The 20,204-nt window shown below is 40.9% G+C and overlaps 1 protein-coding gene across 5 annotated transcripts; it reads right to left on the bottom strand.

Moving 5' to 3' along the window:
• Window positions 1–5,569: 5,569 nt before the first annotated feature.
• On the bottom strand, window positions 5,570–19,913 carry LOC115140035 (beta-1 adrenergic receptor-like). 5 transcript variants are annotated; one of them, XM_029678054.2, is made up of 3 exons: window positions 19,513–19,913; window positions 17,997–19,342; window positions 6,890–9,457 (listed from the first exon to the last, which is right to left on the bottom strand). In XM_029678054.2, the coding sequence occupies exons 1-3, from the start codon at window positions 19,528–19,530 to the stop codon at window positions 9,415–9,417; spliced, it is 1,407 nt and encodes a 468-aa protein (XP_029533914.1). In that variant the 5' UTR covers window positions 19,531–19,913; the 3' UTR covers window positions 6,890–9,414. The 5 variants fall into 5 exon arrangements, with proteins under 5 accessions (XP_029533913.1, XP_029533912.1, XP_029533914.1 ...); XM_029678055.2 differs by having other exon boundaries at window positions 19,800–19,913; XM_029678053.2 differs by lacking the exon at window positions 6,890–9,457 and adding an exon at window positions 5,570–6,876 and having other exon boundaries at window positions 17,997–19,913.
• Window positions 19,914–20,204: the final 291 nt, after the last annotated feature.

Below are 20,204 nucleotides of genomic sequence, written 5' to 3'. Positions count from 1 at the left end.
ATGGTGTTCTATCACCATACTTTCTGAAAAAGTTGGTCGCAGGTGTGGGTGACCAGCGTTTCAGCCTCCTCCTCAATGAGTCCACGGATGTGGGTGACCAGTGTTTCAGCCTCCTCCTCGATGAGTCCACAGATCTATAGCCTGTACTGTTGTGGCTTTCCTTGAGAAGTGTTGTCTTAAAAAAGAGAAACTCCTGGTGATAGGGACTGACAATGCCTCTGTTATGACAGGGATTAACAATGGGGTCCATAAAGTGCTGAAGGAGGAGTTTGGCCTCAAATATCTGGTTCTTATTCACTGTGTGTGCCACTCGCTGCAGCTTGCTGTAAGTCATGCTCCCAATGACACCATCCCCCGTAGTGTGGAGTACTTGGTACGAGAGACTTATAACTGGTTTTCAGTGTCTCCAAAGCGCAGGGAGGCCTACAAGGCCATATATGAGACCATCAACTGTAGGTTGATTACTTTACAGGTAACCAAGGTGTGTGCCACACGTTGGCTCTCCATTGAACCCACGGTTTCACGCATTTTGGACCAGTGGGAGGAGCTTAGGCTGCATTTCACAAGTCCAGTGAACACTGCTACATGGCAGAGGTTTTATACTCCATGTACAGTGATCCTCAAAACATATTGTATCTGACTTTTTTGAAGTCAGTGCTGGTCGAGGTACAGTTTGCCATCAATGCTTTTGAGGGAGAGCAAGTAGATCCTATTAAGCTACTTGACAGCTTGGTTAGCCTGATCAAGTCTGTGAGTAGCAGGGTGCTGAATCCACTGGCAAATGTTGATGTACTCAAAGGGCCAAAATATGGATACATCAGTCCCAAACCTTACCTTGGTTACCTTTTTGAGTCAAAGGCAGCTGAGCTCCACCTTGCGCCTGAGGATGAAAACAATGTCCTAAAGCGGTGTGTAGCCGTCACCATCTCCCTCACTAATGAGTTGAGGGTGAGACTGCCGGACAACATCGAAGCATTGCAGTACATGTCAGTTTTCAATGTGTAGGAAACTCTAAAGCACAATAAGAGCGATGGAGAAATAGAAAAAATAGCCAAGCTCCTTGGCTACTCCTCTGCAGAGATAGACAAGATTGCCCAGCAATGGCGTGCCATCCATCTTAGTAAATGAAATGAGACAAAAAACACACTGGGCTTCTGGAGTGAGATTTGGAAGTTCAGGGATGCAGCTGATATCAACCCTTTTCAAGAACTTGCCATGGCTGCTGTGTCTGTGTTGTCCTTGCCACACTCGAATGCTGAAGTCGGGAGAGTATTCAGCCAGATGAGTGTGGTAAAAAGCAAACTTAGAAATCGGATGTCCTTGCAGACCCTTAACTCCATCCTGTACATTCGATATGGACTGAAGCTGTCTGGTGAGGCTTGCTATGAGCACCAGCTGTCTGATAATGTTTTGCAGATTTTTGGCTCATCAGCTGTTTACTCATTTACGTCAGCTCCCTCAGTTGCTGAACCTGCCATAGAGAGCCTTGACCAAAATGACGATGGCCCACTCTTTCTGTGAGCCAGCATAGCCTGTATGTGTGTTAATGTACAATCTACATTAACAAAAAAATGTAAAAAATGATATAGTTAAAAATGTTCATGTTTTACTGTGACTTGTTGTAGGCTCCTAAGTGGACCATAAGGTTAAAAACTAAACCAAATTAAGAAAAATTAACTAAAAAAATTAACTAAAAAACTAAGTAACTCCGCCAGTGTCTCTTTTGGTTCACTTTTGCCAGTTCCAAGCCCGGATGAAGGAGGAAGGTTGGAATTGTGACATAAAAAAAAACAAGAATCGACAGAAAGTTCATTTGTAGTTCTAAACATATTTAGGGTGTTTTTTACTCACTTTTTGTCTCTCCCACGACGGTAGTATTCTTCTCTCCCACAGCGTCCATCACAATTACATGCACATGGCCAATTATGCAAATTAGGCGATGGCGTCATTTAGCGACTTCTAGCGACATTTAGGACTGCCAATAGCTACTTTCCTTACTGAGGAGTTGGCAACACTGCCTGGAGCCAGTGGGATTGGCGACGAATATGAAGCGAGAGCATACAGGTCGCAGTGGTGGGTAGTATATGGGGCTTTGGTGACAAAACGGGTGGCACTGTGATAGACTACATATAATTTGCTGAGTAGAGTGTTGGAGGCTATTTTGTAAATGACATCGCCGAAGTCAAGGATCGGTAGGATAGTCAGTTTTATGAGGGTATGTTTAGCAGCATGAGTGAAGGAGGCATTGTTGCAAAATAGAAAGACGATTCCAGATTTAATTTTGGATTGGAGATACTTAACGTGAGTCTGGCAGTAGAGTTTACAGTCTAACCAGACACCTAGGTATTTGTAGATGTCCACATATTCTAAGTCAGAACCGTCCAGAGTAGTGATGCTAGTCGGTTGAAGAGTATGCATTTAGTTTTACCAGCATTTAAGAGCAGTTGGAGGCCACGGAAGGAGTGTTGTATGGCATTGAAGCTCGTCTGGAGGTTTGTTAACACAGTGTCCAAAATAAGGGCCAGAAGTATACAGAATGGTGTCGTCTGAGTAGGGTTGTACCTAGTAGGTTCCTTGATAATTTGTGTGAGATTGATTGAATCTAGTTCAGACAGTGTGTGTGCATAGAGTCAGTACAATATAATTGTTGCAAAAAAGGGTCAAATTTGAGGCTATGAATAAGAAGTTGGAGCTCTTTTCTATCTGCATTAGCAAGGACAACACATAATTTTATGATTTGTGTGTGCTAATGAACTCAAGCTTACGGACAATATCAAATGTGATATAGCGAAGCACCTGAGTGAGTTGGGTGCCCAATTATGCAGGTACTTCCCAAAACGGATCACACAAACAACTGGATTCGTTATCCCTTTCATGCCCTGCCTCTAGTCTACTTCACGATATCCGCAACAAGCGGTTCTGTGAAATTTTATTTAATTGTAACGAGTGCGCTGAGAGTTGGGAAGAAAGTACAGGGAGTGATTGTTTTAATAAATAAACGAAACAATAAGCACGAAACAGAAACCATGCACCGACATGAAACAGAGTCAATAACACCTGAGGAACGAACCAAGGGGAGTGACAGATATAGGGAAGTTAATCAAGGAGGTGATGGAGTCCAGGTGAGTGTCATGAGGCGCTGGTGCGCTTGACGATGGTGACAGGTGTGCGGGATAATCAGTTGCCTGATGACCTAGAGGCCAGAGAGGGATTATACGCGACAGTACCCCTTCCCCGATGCGCAGACACCGACAAAGGGGACGAACCCGGGGATCAGGAGCAGACCGATCACGAGTCATGGGAACCTGTCGAGCCGGCTGAGGCGCGGGCCCATGTTGAGCCGGCCCGGGTACGGGACCCTGTCGAGCCGGCTGGGGCGCGGGCCCATGTTGAGCCGGCCCGGGCACGGGACCCTGTCGAGCCGGCTGGGGCGCGGGAACCTGTCGAACCGGCTGGGGCGCGGGAGCCTGACGAGCCGGCTGAGGCAGGGGAGCCTGGCGATCTGGTTGAGGCATGAGAGCCTGTAGCGGTTGCCAACGTCATTTACACTGACCCAAAAAATATAATAAAATAACACTCCCCGATGCTTCCCTTAAGTGAGGTGTTATTCTGTAATGAGTGCGCTGAGAGTTGGGAAGCAAGTTCAGGGAGTGAGTGTTTTAATAAATAAACAAAACAAAAAACACGAAACACCAACAATGCACCGACATGAAACAGAGTCAATAACACCTGAGGAAAGAACCAAGCGTAGTGACAGATATAGGGAAGGTAATCAAGGAGGTGATGGAGTCCAGGTGAGTGTCATGAGGCGCTGGTGCGCTTGACGATGGTGACAGATGTGCGGGATAATCAGCAGCCTGATGACCTAGAGGTCGGAGAGGGAGTATACGTGAGATTAATCAGAAGCCACTGCCAGATTTCTGGATTGGGCTGCGCTCAGAGTATCCTGCCTTGGCAAATCGCATTGTTAAGACACTGATGCCCTTTGCACGTACCTATGTGAGAGTGGATTCTCGGCCCTCACTAGCATGAATACTAAATACAGGCACAGACTGTGTGTGGAAAATTATTTAAGACTGAGACTCTCTCCAATACAACCCAACATTGCAGAGTTATGTGCGTCCTTTCAAGCACACCCTTCTCATTAACCTGTGTGGTGAGTTATTCACAATTTTCGATGAACAAATACATTTTTATATGTAAGATGGCTAAATAAAGAGCAAAATTATTGATTATTATTATATTCGTATTTGTGCCCTGGTCCTATAAGAGCTCTGTGTTACTTCCCACGAGCCGGGTTGTGACAAAAACTCACACTCAGTCTTATGTTTAATACATGTATCGTATAGTGTGTGTGTGGCAGGCTTACAATGATGGCAAAAAACAACATTTGAGAGTGCACTGACCCTGGTGCTAGAGGGGGTACGCAGCTGGAGGTTGAATGTTTGATGGGGTACAGGACTATAAAAAGTTTGGGAACCACTGTACTAGATGAAAAACTGAAGAGTATGACATCCTGACATTTAAAGCACACTACATTTTTTTTTACATTTCACATACTATGAAACACATTTTTTCCCATACCCAAAATGCCTACTATTTATAATGCAAGTGGGCTATGGCTATTCAGACACGGCCAATGACTATCTGGTCTGTGTAGGATGATTGATTTCATTTATGGGTATGTGACCGTTGCATCATCATTGTCTCACCAAACTGTAATTTGCTTGTGCTTGTTCATTGAGACTGTTTGCTCCATAACCAATAAGAAGACACACTGGCCTTCAATGCTAATGGGCGGCAACAATCTCATATTCGTTTGGACCAAACCGCATCAGATAGATGGCCTGTAGAGACACTCGCTCACTCTCCAGTGAGATACATTCAGCCTCTTGAGAAAATTATGAAACAGAGACGAAAAAAAATGTATTGGTAATTTTTTTGCGGAAGCCTGGCCTCCCTTGGCATCCATGAATACATGCCACTTGTTATAAAGCAGTGAGGGGTTGTTTATCCTTGTAGATGACCAGTACAGTAGGTTGTGTGTGATTAATGAAGGCTTTACCAGCCTGCCACTTAAAAACTGTAACAGGAATTACCTGATAGGAATCGAGTTGAACTCCGGTCCGGATAATTGTTTCCATCCCAAGGAGTTGAGGAGATATGGATGTTTTTGTAGCATGAGTGTTTTCAACCCCACACAGTTACTGTGAGCGTTATGCGTTCCAGGGCTTATTCCCCTAGAGTGAGAGACAGACTACATGTATTTCTCTACAGCCAAAATTCTCCCTCTCACTCACCCTCCACTATCTCTGTCTGTCTGTCTCCCTTTTTTCTGTCTCTAACTATGTCTCACTTACTCACTGACTCACTCTCTTTCTCTGTTTCTGTCTCTAACTCTGTCTCACTCACTCTCTTTCTCTGTTTCTGTCTCTAACTCTGTCTCACTCACTCACTGACTCACTCTATTTCTCTGTTTCTGTCTCACTCACTCACTGACTCACTCTCTTTCTCTGTTTCTGTCTCTCTCTGCTCCCTCTCTTTCACACATTGATACAAGTGAGAAGGATCATGGAAACCTTGTCATTTACTTCAGTTGTACAGTCATATGTTTAGTGAAAGGTTTGTAGAGGTACCAATTGTCAGAATTCATAATGACTTAGTTCATACCAATATTGAATTAATGTTATTTTTGGAAATTACATCACACTCATTCACTGCTTCATTGCTGTGTAAAAATAAAAAATGAACACATTTTTGTACTCATATGACATCCTATAGCATCAACAATGATACACAATAAATTAGTTATGAGCAAATATGCTGCACAAGATGCAAGGAAATGTTAGTAGATCTTATGGGTCAATGCAATGTCTGCAATCAGTGATGCAGATGGTCCTGCTGTGTGTACGAAGCACCATAAGGATGTAATTTGGCTGTGGGTCAGTACACCTGATAGGTGTGCTGGTAAATTTAGTGTGGCTGATGCTTCAAATCATCTTAGGTTTTCATGGATTGGTTGGCAGTCATTGCCTTACATTCATAATTGACTGTTTTGTGCAAATTCTGTATTTTAGTTACATATCACTATTTATAGAATAATATGTTAATGTCCTTGATCCTTTACACTTATATTTCAGTTGCAGTTTTTAATTAGGTTGATTTTGCAGTGAAGAGGTTGATGATATGAAATCTGAAAAGAAAACCTGTTGCTACACTATGGACATTACTGGACAGTAAAGACATATGGCATAATATTCCTGTATTAAGTTGACACGTTTTGCATTTACAGATAAAGTTGAGATATAATAAATAAATAAATAATTTAGCATGAGATAATGTACAAAATGTATTCTGATTCCCCACTTTTGACCATACATCACACACTGTGTATTACTGCGTCACGTCCTAAGAGCTACTGAAATCCTTTCTGGTTGTCAGGGAAGAGTCTGTCCTATTGTACACAGTATGCTGTGAGCGTGTTGGTGGTAGCCAATGCCAGGATAAGTCAGTTAATGATGATGATTTATTTTATGTTGTATTGCAGTGAACAGTGAGCTATCCTCACAGTCTCAGGCCTACCAACATGTGGCAGGGTGGTGTGTTAACACAGTTGGTCTTCAGGTCTTGTGATTAGCACCTTTAAACTGGTGCTAATCCCAAAGTCCAGACCAGCCAACCCAAACTGCCCAGTCCAGTTCTCCTTCTCAGGGTTTTGACATCAGTCAATCTTCCTTGCCCATATTCACCAGGACCAGCTCGTCTGCCATCTCCTTTGTGGTTTTCCTTTTCGCAGTCTCATCTCAGCCGTTCCAATCTCTGCTCAGTCAGTTGTGAAAGTCAGTTTTTCACCCGTCCAATTCCTGTAATGTGAAACTGAGTTAATAAGGAGAAATTAGTTTTTGTGCTTACTGTATTGAGTCATATTCCTGTCATACTTCATATTCCAGACATTGTTAAAGCCTATGATTCACTGAGTACTAAGAATGTCATTTCGAACATCATTACTTTTGAGGAATGTTGATGCCATATTAGCCAAAATATACTAAGCACATTTTACTGTAACAAATTCAGAGCCAGCAGAAAGTGGCTATTGTATCAATGGTGAAATATCAACTCTATAATAAAAGGTGTTTTGTTTTCCCAGCCTTGGAGAAGATGATATTTTTGCATTGATACTGTATATTCAAGACATCACCTTTTTGGAAAATATTTATTTTTACAAAATGATGGAATGGAATTCAAAGCATTGGGATCCAACCCTGAAATTGATCCAAACATCTTATTTGATCATGTCATTTACATTTAATTTGCAATATCAGACTTGTTGTTCACCCCATCCTCCCATTAAATCCCAAACACATGCTCCTTTACTGTTAAAGAATCCAGATATGAAGGCCAACTAATGGTCTCATCAGGAGATGATGTGTTTGTTTGACTTGGCAAATGCCCTTTGTGAGAGGTTACTCTGACATGGTGGGAGGAGGTTGAAATGTGTAGCTTACATAAATGTATTGAACATTGTGGGATTTGGGTTCATTTTTTAACTGGGAAACAGTTTTACTGCTTATTTGAGTTTGAGCTTTTAAACATATCTCTCCTGATTGATTAATTTCCATCCTATCCCCATCAATCACTTCATGGTAGTGTGTACTCTAGGGTTCTCTTTCCCCCAAACATACCCAACCAATCCTTTTTTCAAAATGCCAGAGATTCTGATCCTATCAGTTTTACAGTACATGTCTACGCAGGAAAATATAAACAATGCCCACCATTGTTTTGCTAGAGAAATCTACAGAAAAATGAAAACATTTGATGAAATATGACTCAAGTACCCTTAGCCCTTATAAAGCAAGTACTGTACTTTCACTTGCTCTTCTGAGGGAAATAATTGCCTGTGTAGTTTAAATCCTAGTTCAAATTTGGCTTTCGCTTCATCCCAAAGTCTCAGGCAGAGACATCCATCATTTGAGTTAAGTGTATTTTCTTTTACAGTACACGTCAACAGGCGAAGGTGGACTTTGTGGTCAGAAATGGAGGTCTTGCCTCTGGCAGGTATGGGGCCAAAGGGTTTATTTTGTAATCCTGTCTACTACAGTGGAAGTGCCAAATATGTTGATTTCTATGATTGATGGCGCTAAAATATTTCAATCAAGTTTTTTGCAGTTTCTTAAGAACCACCTGGAGCACATGGTTCCTCACCATTAAGAACCTTCCAACACATAGATGTTTCTTTCCAGACCTCAGGGCATTACTATCAACACTACAGTAAATTGGAAAGAAACAATCAATGAGATTAAGTTTTTTTTGCTTTATTCAACTGCAGACAGTGCAGTAAAACATTGACTTCAACCTCCTCTCATCATTTTAAGATGTGTCCCATACTGAACTACTTACTCAACTCCAAAACCACACCATTTAGGCCTGCTCTATGATGCTGTAGGATTTGATCAGATACTCAGCTCTCATTGACAATGAGTGTCGAAGAGTGTCGAAGAGTGTCATTACCATGCTTTAGCTGATCCTGTTCCTAATTTCATGCTCTCTGAGGTAATATCCCTTTCTAATCCAACAAAATACTTATATAGCATGTGGTGCTCAGTTGATGGCAGTGCTCACATATTTAAAAGGAACATTTTTGGTCTGTCATGGACGACTGCACATGAAAAGAGCTCTAGTTCAGGTAATTTCCTGGGTAAGTAGCTACTGCTGCAGTTTCTAATTTTATAGAATCGTGACCATTTTTTTTTATATACAATTCTTGTCACCTGCTGTAATTTGAAAAAGTGACCATTGTGTTAAAGATTGTACAATGTGATTTATTTGTGCCAGAATGAAAAGGCTTGCTTTCATCTGTCATCTGTCAACTGTTTTATTCATTTTACAAATATAACTTAATTGATGCGCATATTTTCTGTGGCCATCCTGCATGCCTATAACTGAAAAGTATATACAGTGTATTTCATTGATACCATTATGAGAAATAGATGCATGGACGAACTGTAATGACTAGCCTTTCTAAATATTGACTGGACTTTTTACCGTTGATACCAGTGATGATGACAAATGCTGTTTAACTGACAAATGATGTACAACAGAGTACAATGTTTCTGTTTATTCATAATAAGACAGCATTGCATTCCACTCTCTGGGAGAAAGGATTTAGATTTTACACATTGCTGGGTAGCATTACAAACTCAGCATGTAGCTCTATATCTAGGACTCAAGCCAGGACATCACCAATGTCTGTTGAAAATAGTGCTGGTGTCACCTAATGTGTGTATAAATGTTTACTCAGTCATTTGGAGTAATAAGCCAATTGTGGCATGCACTCTGAATCACTCAGTACATTAGGCTGGGCCGCAGATCGACATATTTCCACTGCCTCTCCTCTTGGTGGATTCTCTCCAAAAGCTATTTCTTGCCTGATATATTTGCCATGCCAAACAAGTGGAAGCTGAAACAACAACACAAGTTCAGAGGGTGAAAATACAGTGTAATGTGTCTCTCTAATCTGTGCAATTCAATTTGCTCTGAACATATCCATTAGAGAGTTGTGTCTGAGTTCAAACTGCCACAACATGTTGGCCTTCATTGCTTGTTGTGACACCTCGTGAGTGTTATTGCACTTAATCCATTACTGAACTGAATATAGGTGCCGTACAGCAACTTCTTAACCCAGGACTTCTGTGAGAATTTGATGAGAATTCTAGGAATCTTTAATTTGCTGTATTTTGGGAGGTGAATTTGATAACAATATCTGACACACTACATGTTTCTGTTGAGGGACATGGTGTTTGGATAAATATATCTTGAGGCATTTGGCCCTGGATCACCCCAAGGGGTGAGATCATGCCTCAGTCTCAGTTGCTTGGTAGCATACAGAAAGAGAGTTTAGTCCATCAGCCATCAGATGGGAATTACTGTTCCAGACATGTCCCACAAAGCTATTCCACTGAAAGCTGCATGACTCTGTCAGTTGGTAATTTGGGACACAACCTTTTAGTGCCAGGGCAAACACAAAAGTTAGTACCACTGAGCTAATGATTGCAAAGCCATTGTAAAACAAACCTATCTTCTATCATGCTTTTATAGAGGCTCCGCCATTATTGATGCTTAATTAATATGATGATCACATGTTATTTTTTTGTGATAACGGCTTCTCTCTATTATACAGTCATTTTGTCCCATGGAGGAAATGTCCTGTTTGTTCTATCTGAGTCTGGCTGAATTGTTAACAAAACAGGCATTCGCTCTTTGCTGAATGGCTCAATTGAAGATAATGAAATAGTGCTCTAGAGGTTGAACCTGCAATCTTGATTGTGTTGGCCTTGTATAACCAAACAGTATTAGGGCACATTTTAAATTAGAATGATCTTCAGTTGAATTTCTATTAATTTCAAGACTAAGCCTTTTCTCAAATCTACGTCAAAGCAACTCCTGGCATTTTGCTTCAAAGAGTGGAACATTTTTAATAATCTGTATGTTAGGTGAAGTGTTGACAAAACAATAAATAATGAGTTCTCAAAGACCCCACTGCCATTTTTAAATATTGGCACAGAACAAGTTGTGTTCTTCAATCATTTACTGTTTACCCTTGCATTACAGTCTTATCACATTTCCCCTGACCCACACTGAGCAGGCCACTGCAGAGCATACCACTGCTTATAAAAGAGAATGAGTATGTGATAACTATTACAAGATGCTGTAGTGCTGCCGCATCATGAGGACTAAAACCGTAGCAGCTGTTCCTCTTTAGATCTAAAAACAGTTTGATATGAGAAACTCTGAGGACATTAGCTACAGTAATTTGATTATTTTGCTGCTATGCATGCTAGTAAAAAAGACTGTACTGTACAGAATGAACAAATTACACAGAGTTTAGTTAAAGATGTCCATTCCATGTATTTCTTAATGAAGGATAGCTTTGATATTTATGATATGTATAATTTATAAAATACACTGCATGGTCAAGAGTATGTGGACATCTAACTACCATCATGAATTTCCCATGTGGCATCGACTTTGTTTGGAACAATGAATTAGCAATAATTTGTACAAAGCTCCATTCCCTATTTAGGGCATTTTGTCATGAACAAATAGTCATAAGACTAGATATAACAATAGTCATTACCCTGCTAGCACATTTAGTTCCTTGGAAGTTGTGGGAACATAAGTTTTAAGTTTCCCATTGGTTCTGGGAATGAAGCCATACGTTTCTTGACCGTTAAAATGGAGTGTTTTTTAAACCTTCTGAGAACGGAAGTGAATATTTCGCCTGTTCTGGAACATACATTTTTAGGTTGCAGGGAGATTCTGAGAATGTTTTACTATGGTTCCCTGAATATTTTCCTGGGAGGCTTTATTGATGTTCTGAGAACAGAAATGACAAGTTATTTGAAGGTAATTAAATAACGTTCTGAGAACATGTTTCAATAATACATTTAATAACACTACTAGCTAAGTTTGGGTTAACTGTTTTGAACTCCAAGCACAGATAAGACACATTGAAATGATTTTTCATAGGCATTAATCATGCAAATACATTCATTTTTTATTGTGGTGTGGCATCAGTGAGATTCCAACATACAGTGCCATCAGAAAGTATTCATACCCCTTGACTTATTCTACATTTTGTTGTTTTACCACCTGAATTCAAAATGGGAGCAAAAAACAAATTCACTCTACTACACTCAATTCCCCATAATAGTGAAAACATGTTTTTAGAATTTTTTAAAATGTATTGGAAATGAAATACAACAATATTCATTTCATTTACAAAAGTAGTCACACCCCTGAGTCAATCCTTTGTAGAAACACTTTTGTTAGCTATTACAGCTGTAAGTCTTTCTTGGTAAGTCTCTAAAAGCTTTCCACACCATGATTGTGCAAATTGTGCCTATTTATTATTTTCTACATTCTTCAAGCTCTGTCAAATGAGTTGTTAATCATTGCTAGACAACCATTTGTAACTCAGCCACTCATTCACTGTCTTCTTGGTAAGCAACTCCAGTATAGATTTGGCCTTGTGTTTTAAGTTATCGTCCTGCTGAAAGGTGAATTCATCTCCCAGTGTCTGGTGGAAAGCAGACTGAACCGGGGTTTCATCTAAGATGTTGCCTGTGCTTAGCTCCGTTCCGTAAATGTTTATCCTGAAAAAATCCATAGTCCTTCACGATTACAAGCCTACCCATAACATGATGCAGCCACCACCATGCTTGAAAATATGGAGAGTGGTACTTAGTAATGTGTTGTGTTGGATTTGCCCCAAACATAACACTTTGTATTCAGGACAAAAAGTGAATTGCTTTGCCAAATGTTTTGCAGTATTGCTTTAGTGCCTTCTTGCAAACCGGATGCATGTTTTGGAATATTTTTATTTTGTACAGGCTTCCTTCATTTTTACTTTGTCATTTAGGTTAGTATTGTGGAGTAACTACAATGTTGTTAATCCATCCTCAGTTTTCTCCTATCACAGCTAATCACAGCCTTTAAACTCTGTAACTGTTTTAAATCACCATTGGCTTCACAATGAAATCCCTGAGCGGTTTCCTTCCTTTCTGGCAACTGAGTTCCGAAGGATACCTGTATCTTTGTAGTGACTGTGTGTATTTATATACCTTCCAAAGTGTAATTAATAACTTCACCATGCTCAAATGGAAAGCATGTCTGCTTTTTAAACGTTTACCCATCTACCAATAGGTGCCCTTCTTTGTGAGGCATTGGAAACCTCCCTGGTCTTTGTGGTTGAATCTGTGTTTGACATGTACTGCTCGACTGATGGACCTTAGAGAGAATTGTATATGTGGGGTACAGAGATGAGGTAGTCATTCAAAAATCATGTTATTAGTCCACTGCGCCACCAGGATGGAGCTAGCATGCCATATTTTTTAAACTCATACAAAGCTGTTTATTTTAGTCTAGTCTAGAGGTTGACCGATAAGGATTTTTCAACGCCGATACCGATTATTGGAGGACCAAAAAAAGCTGATACCAATTAATCGTCCAATTAGTTAATTAATTTGTAATAATGGCAATTAAAACAATACTGAATGAACACTTATTCACTTATTTTAACTTAATATAATACATCAATAAAATCTATTTAGCCTCAAATAAATAATGAAACATGTTCAATTTGGTTTAAATAATGGAAAAACAAAGTGTTGGAGGAGAAAGTAAAAGTGCAATATGTTCCTTGCTTAGAACATGAGAACATATGAAAGCTGGTGGTTCCTTTTAACATGAGTCTTCAATATTCCCAGGTAAGACGTTTTAGGTTGTAGTTATTATAGGACTATTTCTCTCTATACCATTTGTATTTCATATACCTTTGACTATTGGATGTTCTTATAGGCACTTTAATGTAACAGTATAGCTTTTGTCCCTCTCCTCGCCCCTACCTGGGCTCGAACCAGGAACACATCAACAACAGCCACCCTCGAAGCATCGTTACCCATCGCTCCACAAAAGCAGAGGCCCTTGCAGAGCAAGGGGAACAACTACTCAAGTCTCAGAGCGAGGGACGTTTGAAACACTATTAGTGCGCACCCCGCTAACTAGCTAGCCATTTCACATCGGTTACACCAGCCTAATCTCGGGAGTTGATAGTCATAAACAGAGCAATGCTTGAAGCATTGCGAAGAGCTGCTGGCAAACTCACTGTTTGAAAGTGCTGTTTGAATGAATGCTTACTAGCCTGGTGCTGCCTACCATCGCTTAGTCAGACTGCTCTATCAAATCACAGACTTAATTATGAACATAATAACACACAGAAATATAAGCCTTTGGTGATTAATATGGTCGAATCCGGAAACTATATCATTTCGAAAGCAAAACGTTTATTCTTTCAGTGAAATATGGAACCGTTCCGTATTTTATATAACGGATGGCATCCCTAAGTCTAAATGTTGCTGTTACATTGTACAACCTTCAATGTTATGTCATAATTATTTACAATTCTGGCAAATTAATTACAGTCTTTGTTAGGAATAAATGTACTTCACACAGTACGCAATGAGCCAGATGGCCCAAACTCCTGCATATACTGCTTGCACGGAACGCAAGAGAAGTGACACAATTTCCCTAGTTATACGAAATTCATGTTAGCAGGCAAAATTAACTAAATATGCAGGTTTAAAAATATATACTTGTGTATTGATTTTAAAGAAAGTCATTGATGTTTATGGTTAGTTGCATTGGTGCAACGACAGAGCTTTTTTCGCAAATGCGCTTGTTAAATCATCACACGTTTGGCGAAGTAGGCTGTGATTCGATGAGAAATTAACAGGCACCGCATTGATTATATGCAACGCAGGACACGCTAGTTAACCTAGTAATATCATCAACTATGTGTAGTTAACTAGTGATTATGTTAAGATTGATTGTTTTTTACAAGATACGTTTAATGCTAGCTAGCAACTTACCTTGGCTTCTTGCTGCCCTCGCTTAACAGGTAGTCAGCCTGCCACGCAGGCTCCTCGTGGAGTGCAATGTAAGGCAGGTGGTTAGAGCGTTGGACTAGTAACCGGAAGGTTGCAAAAACGAATCCCCGAGCTGACAAGGTAAAAATCTGTCGTTCTGCCCCTGAACAAGGCAGTTAACCCACCGTTCCTAGGCCGTCATTGAAAATAAGAATGTGTTCTTAACTGACTTGCCTAGTTAAATAAAGGTGTAAAAAAATATATAAAAAAATTGGCCAATCAGTGTCCAAAAATACCGATAACCGATTGTTATGAAAACTTGAAATCGGCCCTAATTAATTGGCTATTCCGATTAATCAGTCGTCCTCTAGTCTAGTCAAACCACAGAGATATATAGAGGACTCATCTTTATATCAGTGCCATTATAGCGTCTTTGATGGCATCGGCAGTGCCCGGCCGCGACCGGGAGGTCCGTGGGGCGACGCACAATTGGCCTAGCGTCGTCCGGGTTAGGGAGGGCTTGGTCGGTAGGGATGTCCTTGTCTCATCGTGCACCAGCGACTCCTGTGGCGGGCCAGGCGCAGTGAGCGCTAACCAAGGTTGCCGGGTGCACGGTGTACCCTCCGACACATTGGTGTGGCTGGCTTCCGGGTTGGATGCGCGCTGTGTTAAGAAGCAGTACGGCTGGTTGGGTTGTGTATCGGAGGACGCATGACTTTCAACCTTCGTCTCTCCCGAGCCCGTACGGGAGTTGTAGCGATGAGACAAGATAGTAGCTACTACAACAATTGGATACCATGAAATTGGGGAGAAAAAATGGCTAAAAAATAATAATAATAAAAATAAAGATTACGTGTGGCCAATTAGTGGGTGTGGCCAACACACCTGAACACACTCCAGATGGAGGATAGAGAGAGTTTTGTTGATGGTGAGAACAGAAGGTATCTGTTTTAAAATATAATTCTTAGAAAGTTCTTTGAATGTTACTAATGTTTTCTAGTGGTTTTTATGGAAAGTTTTCTTAATGTTCTGAGAACATGACTTTAAATAGAACCATGAGGAAACCTATAGAAAATGTTATGCTAAAGTACTGAAATTCCCACCTAAGAAACATATGGTTCTCAGAATGTTATGTGCTAGCTAGGTATCCTGCACAATTCCCAGAACATTGTAGGAAAGATTTAGGCTAAATTACCATAGGACAACACTGCTCTCACCAAGCACTAAGTGCTGGCTTATCACCACCTGCAGAAGACATAGGTCCCTGGTTCATGCTGTGTCATAGCCTATCCCCCCTGCCTGCTGGGGCTAATAGGGAGTTCACACATTATCATTCACATTCAATAGACTGTCAAAGCCACGGCCCCATTTTTTGATACACCTAATGATCTCACTCTAGTACAGTGAGCTATAGCCTTCTTACTGAATTACTGGACACTCTTAAATGGTTCCTACGTTACTGCCCAATTAATTGCATCTGTTAAAGAGCTCAGAGATTGCAACATTTCGGAAACAATTGTGACACTGCAAATTAACTGTTTAGATAAAAAATATATATATTGCATGTCACTGGCCTATTCATAGTACTGGACTATTGTCAGCTATAGAGCTTTTAAAGTCATCTTTAGATCCAGTATTTGCATGTGTGAGAAGAATGTGCACTCATAATGATTTCTAACTGCCCCTGAAACCCACGGAACAAGATCAGTATAGATAACACAGCCTACTACCCTTCAACTGTAAATTGATGCAGTGAGAAGTCAGAAGTGAGTGAAGGCACTTGTTATGGATTAAATTGGTAGTCATTAAAAAGGTAACCTGATCCCAGCATCTGTGTAGTATAAGTGACTCTCTGCAAATTGGATTGGTTTGGTAAGACACATGTTTAGCAGTCCAACCATAAACAAACCATGCTCTTATGTGTGCTTCCAATGGATATTTGTCTTGTAAACAGCCTCTCCCGGTGAGCGGAAGTCTTGTGGCTCAGTGATAAAGGGTTATCAGCTGTGGGCGGGTGTTGGACAGGCTGCAGAGGGGCCCTAGCAGAGGCATAAACACCATCAACTCACTCTATTGGGAAGCCCCTCTATAATGTCTGCATCAGACATTCATACTTTTGGACACTTAATTGGGTTTAGTTTTGATGTACAATACTTTACTATAATGCATATTTTTTGTCATAAAAAAAGCTATATTAATTTGTATGTTTTCTTACCATTTTATCAACATTTAGGTTCTAAATGGATAATTAATTGGTATTGAAGGTTCCAAGACACAGCAAGAAGAGGTGGTTAAGGGTATAGTAGAGTAAACAGCTACAGAAGCACAAAATTACATGGGGATTTGAAATTATTTGTTTTTTAGAGAACCCTTGGTAATATGTTATTAATTTGTATAATGTTGACATGTGCCGCATTCAAAGATGTACAGGTAACATAATACGGTAGCAGCAATTATAAATTCATCTACAGTCTTGAAATTAATTACTTTGATATGGATCTACACAATGAACATTTGCATATTACATTTCACATTGCGTTATAATGTTGTAATATTAATCTTTCAGTATGTAAGCATTGAGTACATTCATTGTTAGGCCTACATTGTTCCAGCACCTTAGTGTATTCAGAACATATCCAAATATATTGAACATGCATGCCCAGTGAGCTCTACGAAACCTGTGAGTGAAGGATTCAAAGAGATGGTTTGATTTACCAAACGTATCCCCTCTCCCAAAGGAATACCGCGAAACTACAGACATGATCCTAAACATGCCCTCTGGATTGCAGCAGTACACTCCCCTCCTGATGTCTTAGCATTGTTACATGATTATTTTCCATTCAGAGATGTATTGAATGGTTGACAAATGACACACACACATAAATTGCGTAATCAACCTATGGTCGTGTATTTCAACATTATGAAGAGACTTTTCCCTTCATAATGTGGAAATACACTACCATAGGTTGATTACGCAATTTATGTGCGTGTGTGTCAGCAGATATCAATTGGCCTAGACTTGTAAATACAATTAGGATTAACATTTTTGTAAGCTGAAGTAAAACATTTATAGCATCTACAGAATGTTAATTCTGGTACTTCTGTTGATTTTATTTTGTTCCCATTGTATTTGTTCGATCCTTATTTTACAAGCTGAACTTTAAGTTCAGTGCTTGCTTTGGTTTACAGTATGCTTGTATATTTTGTCATAAAACTGTCATCTTTCAATTCACTTCTAAAGGGATTTTCTCTGTAAAACTTAAGTGAAATATATGTCAGTTAACTCTTTTAATTCACTTTGATACTGGAGGCTTGAGAATTAGGTTCGTCGCCTTGCATGACAACAAAAGGCTTGTATAGACATGGACCATGGCGTCTTCTCAAGATAATCTATCACTATCAAATCGAATAGTGTAAATGCTAATAAGTGCAAATTTGAGATATCTGTGAAATATAAACATAATTATCCAACAATGACACCCCCCCATTTTTCTATGCATTGTTTAAAGTATTTATCATGTAACGAGAAAATGTAGTGTGCAAAATTTTAGATGATAACAATAGGAAACTTACAATTCATTTTCTGGTTTGGAGAATTCACTGAACTGTGTGTTGCCGTTAAAGTGTGGGGGTCCTGGGGAAGGCTCTTCACTCTTGTCGCTGCTCTGACTGCTAGCCAGGCTCTCGTCCCCCTCAGGCCTGGCAGCAGCAGGGGGCTTCTGGAAAGAGCTGGCTGCCTCAGGCGAACCCAGGAAGCAGGGGCAGTGTGTCCGCTTCTCCTTGTAGACACCTAAGGTGTTTAATCGTGGGGTGGAAAACCAGGGGCAGCCCAGCAAGTTCTTGAAAGCAGTGCGGAACTCAGGGCTCCTGCAGTAGATTATGGGGTTGAGGCCAGAGTTGATGTAGCCCAGCCAGTTGAGCAGGCGGAAGATCTCTCCCGGGGGCACGTTCCTGTCAAACACGTTGATGATGTTAGCCACAAAGAAAGGCAGCCAGCAGAGGGTGAAGGTGCCCATGATAATGCCCAAGGTCTTGAGGGCCTTGTGCTCCTTGACAACGGTTAGCCGTGAGGGTCTTCGTCTGGAGCTTCTCTTGCGAGGTGAGCTGGTGCAGCTGCTACTGCCACCATAGCCCAAGGGCAAAATGTTGCAACTCTGGTTGCTCAGCTGTGTTGTCGTCGGCTCTGGCCATTCATTCTGGAAGCGCAGCCGGGTCTTGTCTATGAGCTGTACCTGTCGTGTGGCTATGAGGAAGACTTTGACATAGACAAATATCATTATGAGCAAAGGGATGTAGAATGACACTACAGAGGATATAATGGCAAAAGTGCTGTTGGTCATAAAGTCACAGCAGGCAGGGTCCTGATAGCACACCAAGGCCTCCGGGTCCTCTTCTGCCCGCCAAAGCTGGTTCATGATGGGCACAAAAGAGATCAGAGCAGACACAATCCACACCACACACACGATTAGTCGGGCGCGCCACTTATTGAGCAGAACCTTGTGCCTGAGGGGCCTTGTAATGGCAATATAGCGGTCCACTGCAATCACGCAAAGAGTCTCGATGCTGGCCGTGACACAGAGCACATCTACGGAGGTCCAGAGCTCGCAGGAGATGTCACTCAGCTGCCAGTTCCCTGTCACCACGATGGTGGCCCCCAGAGGGACCACCAGGACCCCCATGATGAGGTCAGCACAGGCCAGGGACATGATGAAGATGTTAGTCATAGTCTGTAACTGGGATGTGCGTGCTATAGCGATGATGACCAGCAGGTTGCCCACCACGATGGTCATGATGATGATCACCAGCAATAGTAAACTCCAGGGTCCCGCTGCAGGATGGTAGGGTCCTGTATTGTTGTGAAGGGGGGTCACAGTGGTGTTGACCGCGTAGAGCACTATGCTACTCAAGTTAAAGTCCATCTTCATAAGAAAAGACATACACAAAGGTAAAATTGATTTTTCATGCATTAAGAGTAAAAAACAACATTTTGTAATAGCATTTTTAAAGTCAAACACACAACAATTTGGTCTCTCTATGTCACACCCTTGCGTTTTTGTTCATTCCAAGCAAATGTAAATCTCCCACTGACATGTTTCACAGCTTTCATGTATCACTGGTAAGTGTCCAGATAATCCAAACATGTATGTCTGTCTCCTATGTCTCCAAACACCGGTGACAACATGTTGTCTTGTCAATGCAATGCATCCAAAATGTCCAAATTAAAACCCCGAAAACAATCCTTTTTTGCTTATTTTGTCTTGGTTTTATACATCCCTGGAGAGGATAGTGAAAAAATGACAAATTCAAGAAGTTAGAAAAACTTTTTAAAAAGGAGGCAAACCCATATTCCTCTGAAAGAAGTCCAATCATACATACTGTAATGTTTGTCTGGAGCACTTTTCGCTGTGTGCTATATGAGAGCGATGCCACACTGTCAGAGAGCAAGCAGCTGTGACGCTCCTGCTAGAACCACAAGAGTGCACCAAGTGGCTGCCCTCCCTCTTTGGCTGTATATCACTCCCTACCTCTCTCTCTACCCTGCTCTCGCTCTCTTTCTCTCTCTCACTCACTCCCCTGCTCTCTCTCTGTACCCTTCTCTCTCTCTCTCTCTCGCTCCTGCTTTCTCTTTCTTTCTCTCTCTCTCTCTCTCTCTCTCTCAATTCACAATTCAATTCAAGGGTTTTATTGGCATGGAAAACACATGTTAACATTGCCAAAGCAAGTGAAGTAGATATAAACAAAAGTGAAATACACAATAAAAATGAACAGTAAACATTACAC

This window comes from Oncorhynchus nerka, linkage group LG13, assembly GCF_034236695.1.
Source record: "Oncorhynchus nerka isolate Pitt River linkage group LG13, Oner_Uvic_2.0, whole genome shotgun sequence".
In the NCBI taxonomy this organism is placed as follows: domain Eukaryota; kingdom Metazoa; phylum Chordata; class Actinopteri; order Salmoniformes; family Salmonidae; genus Oncorhynchus; species Oncorhynchus nerka.
This window is presented reverse-complemented; position numbering and strand designations above follow the sequence as displayed.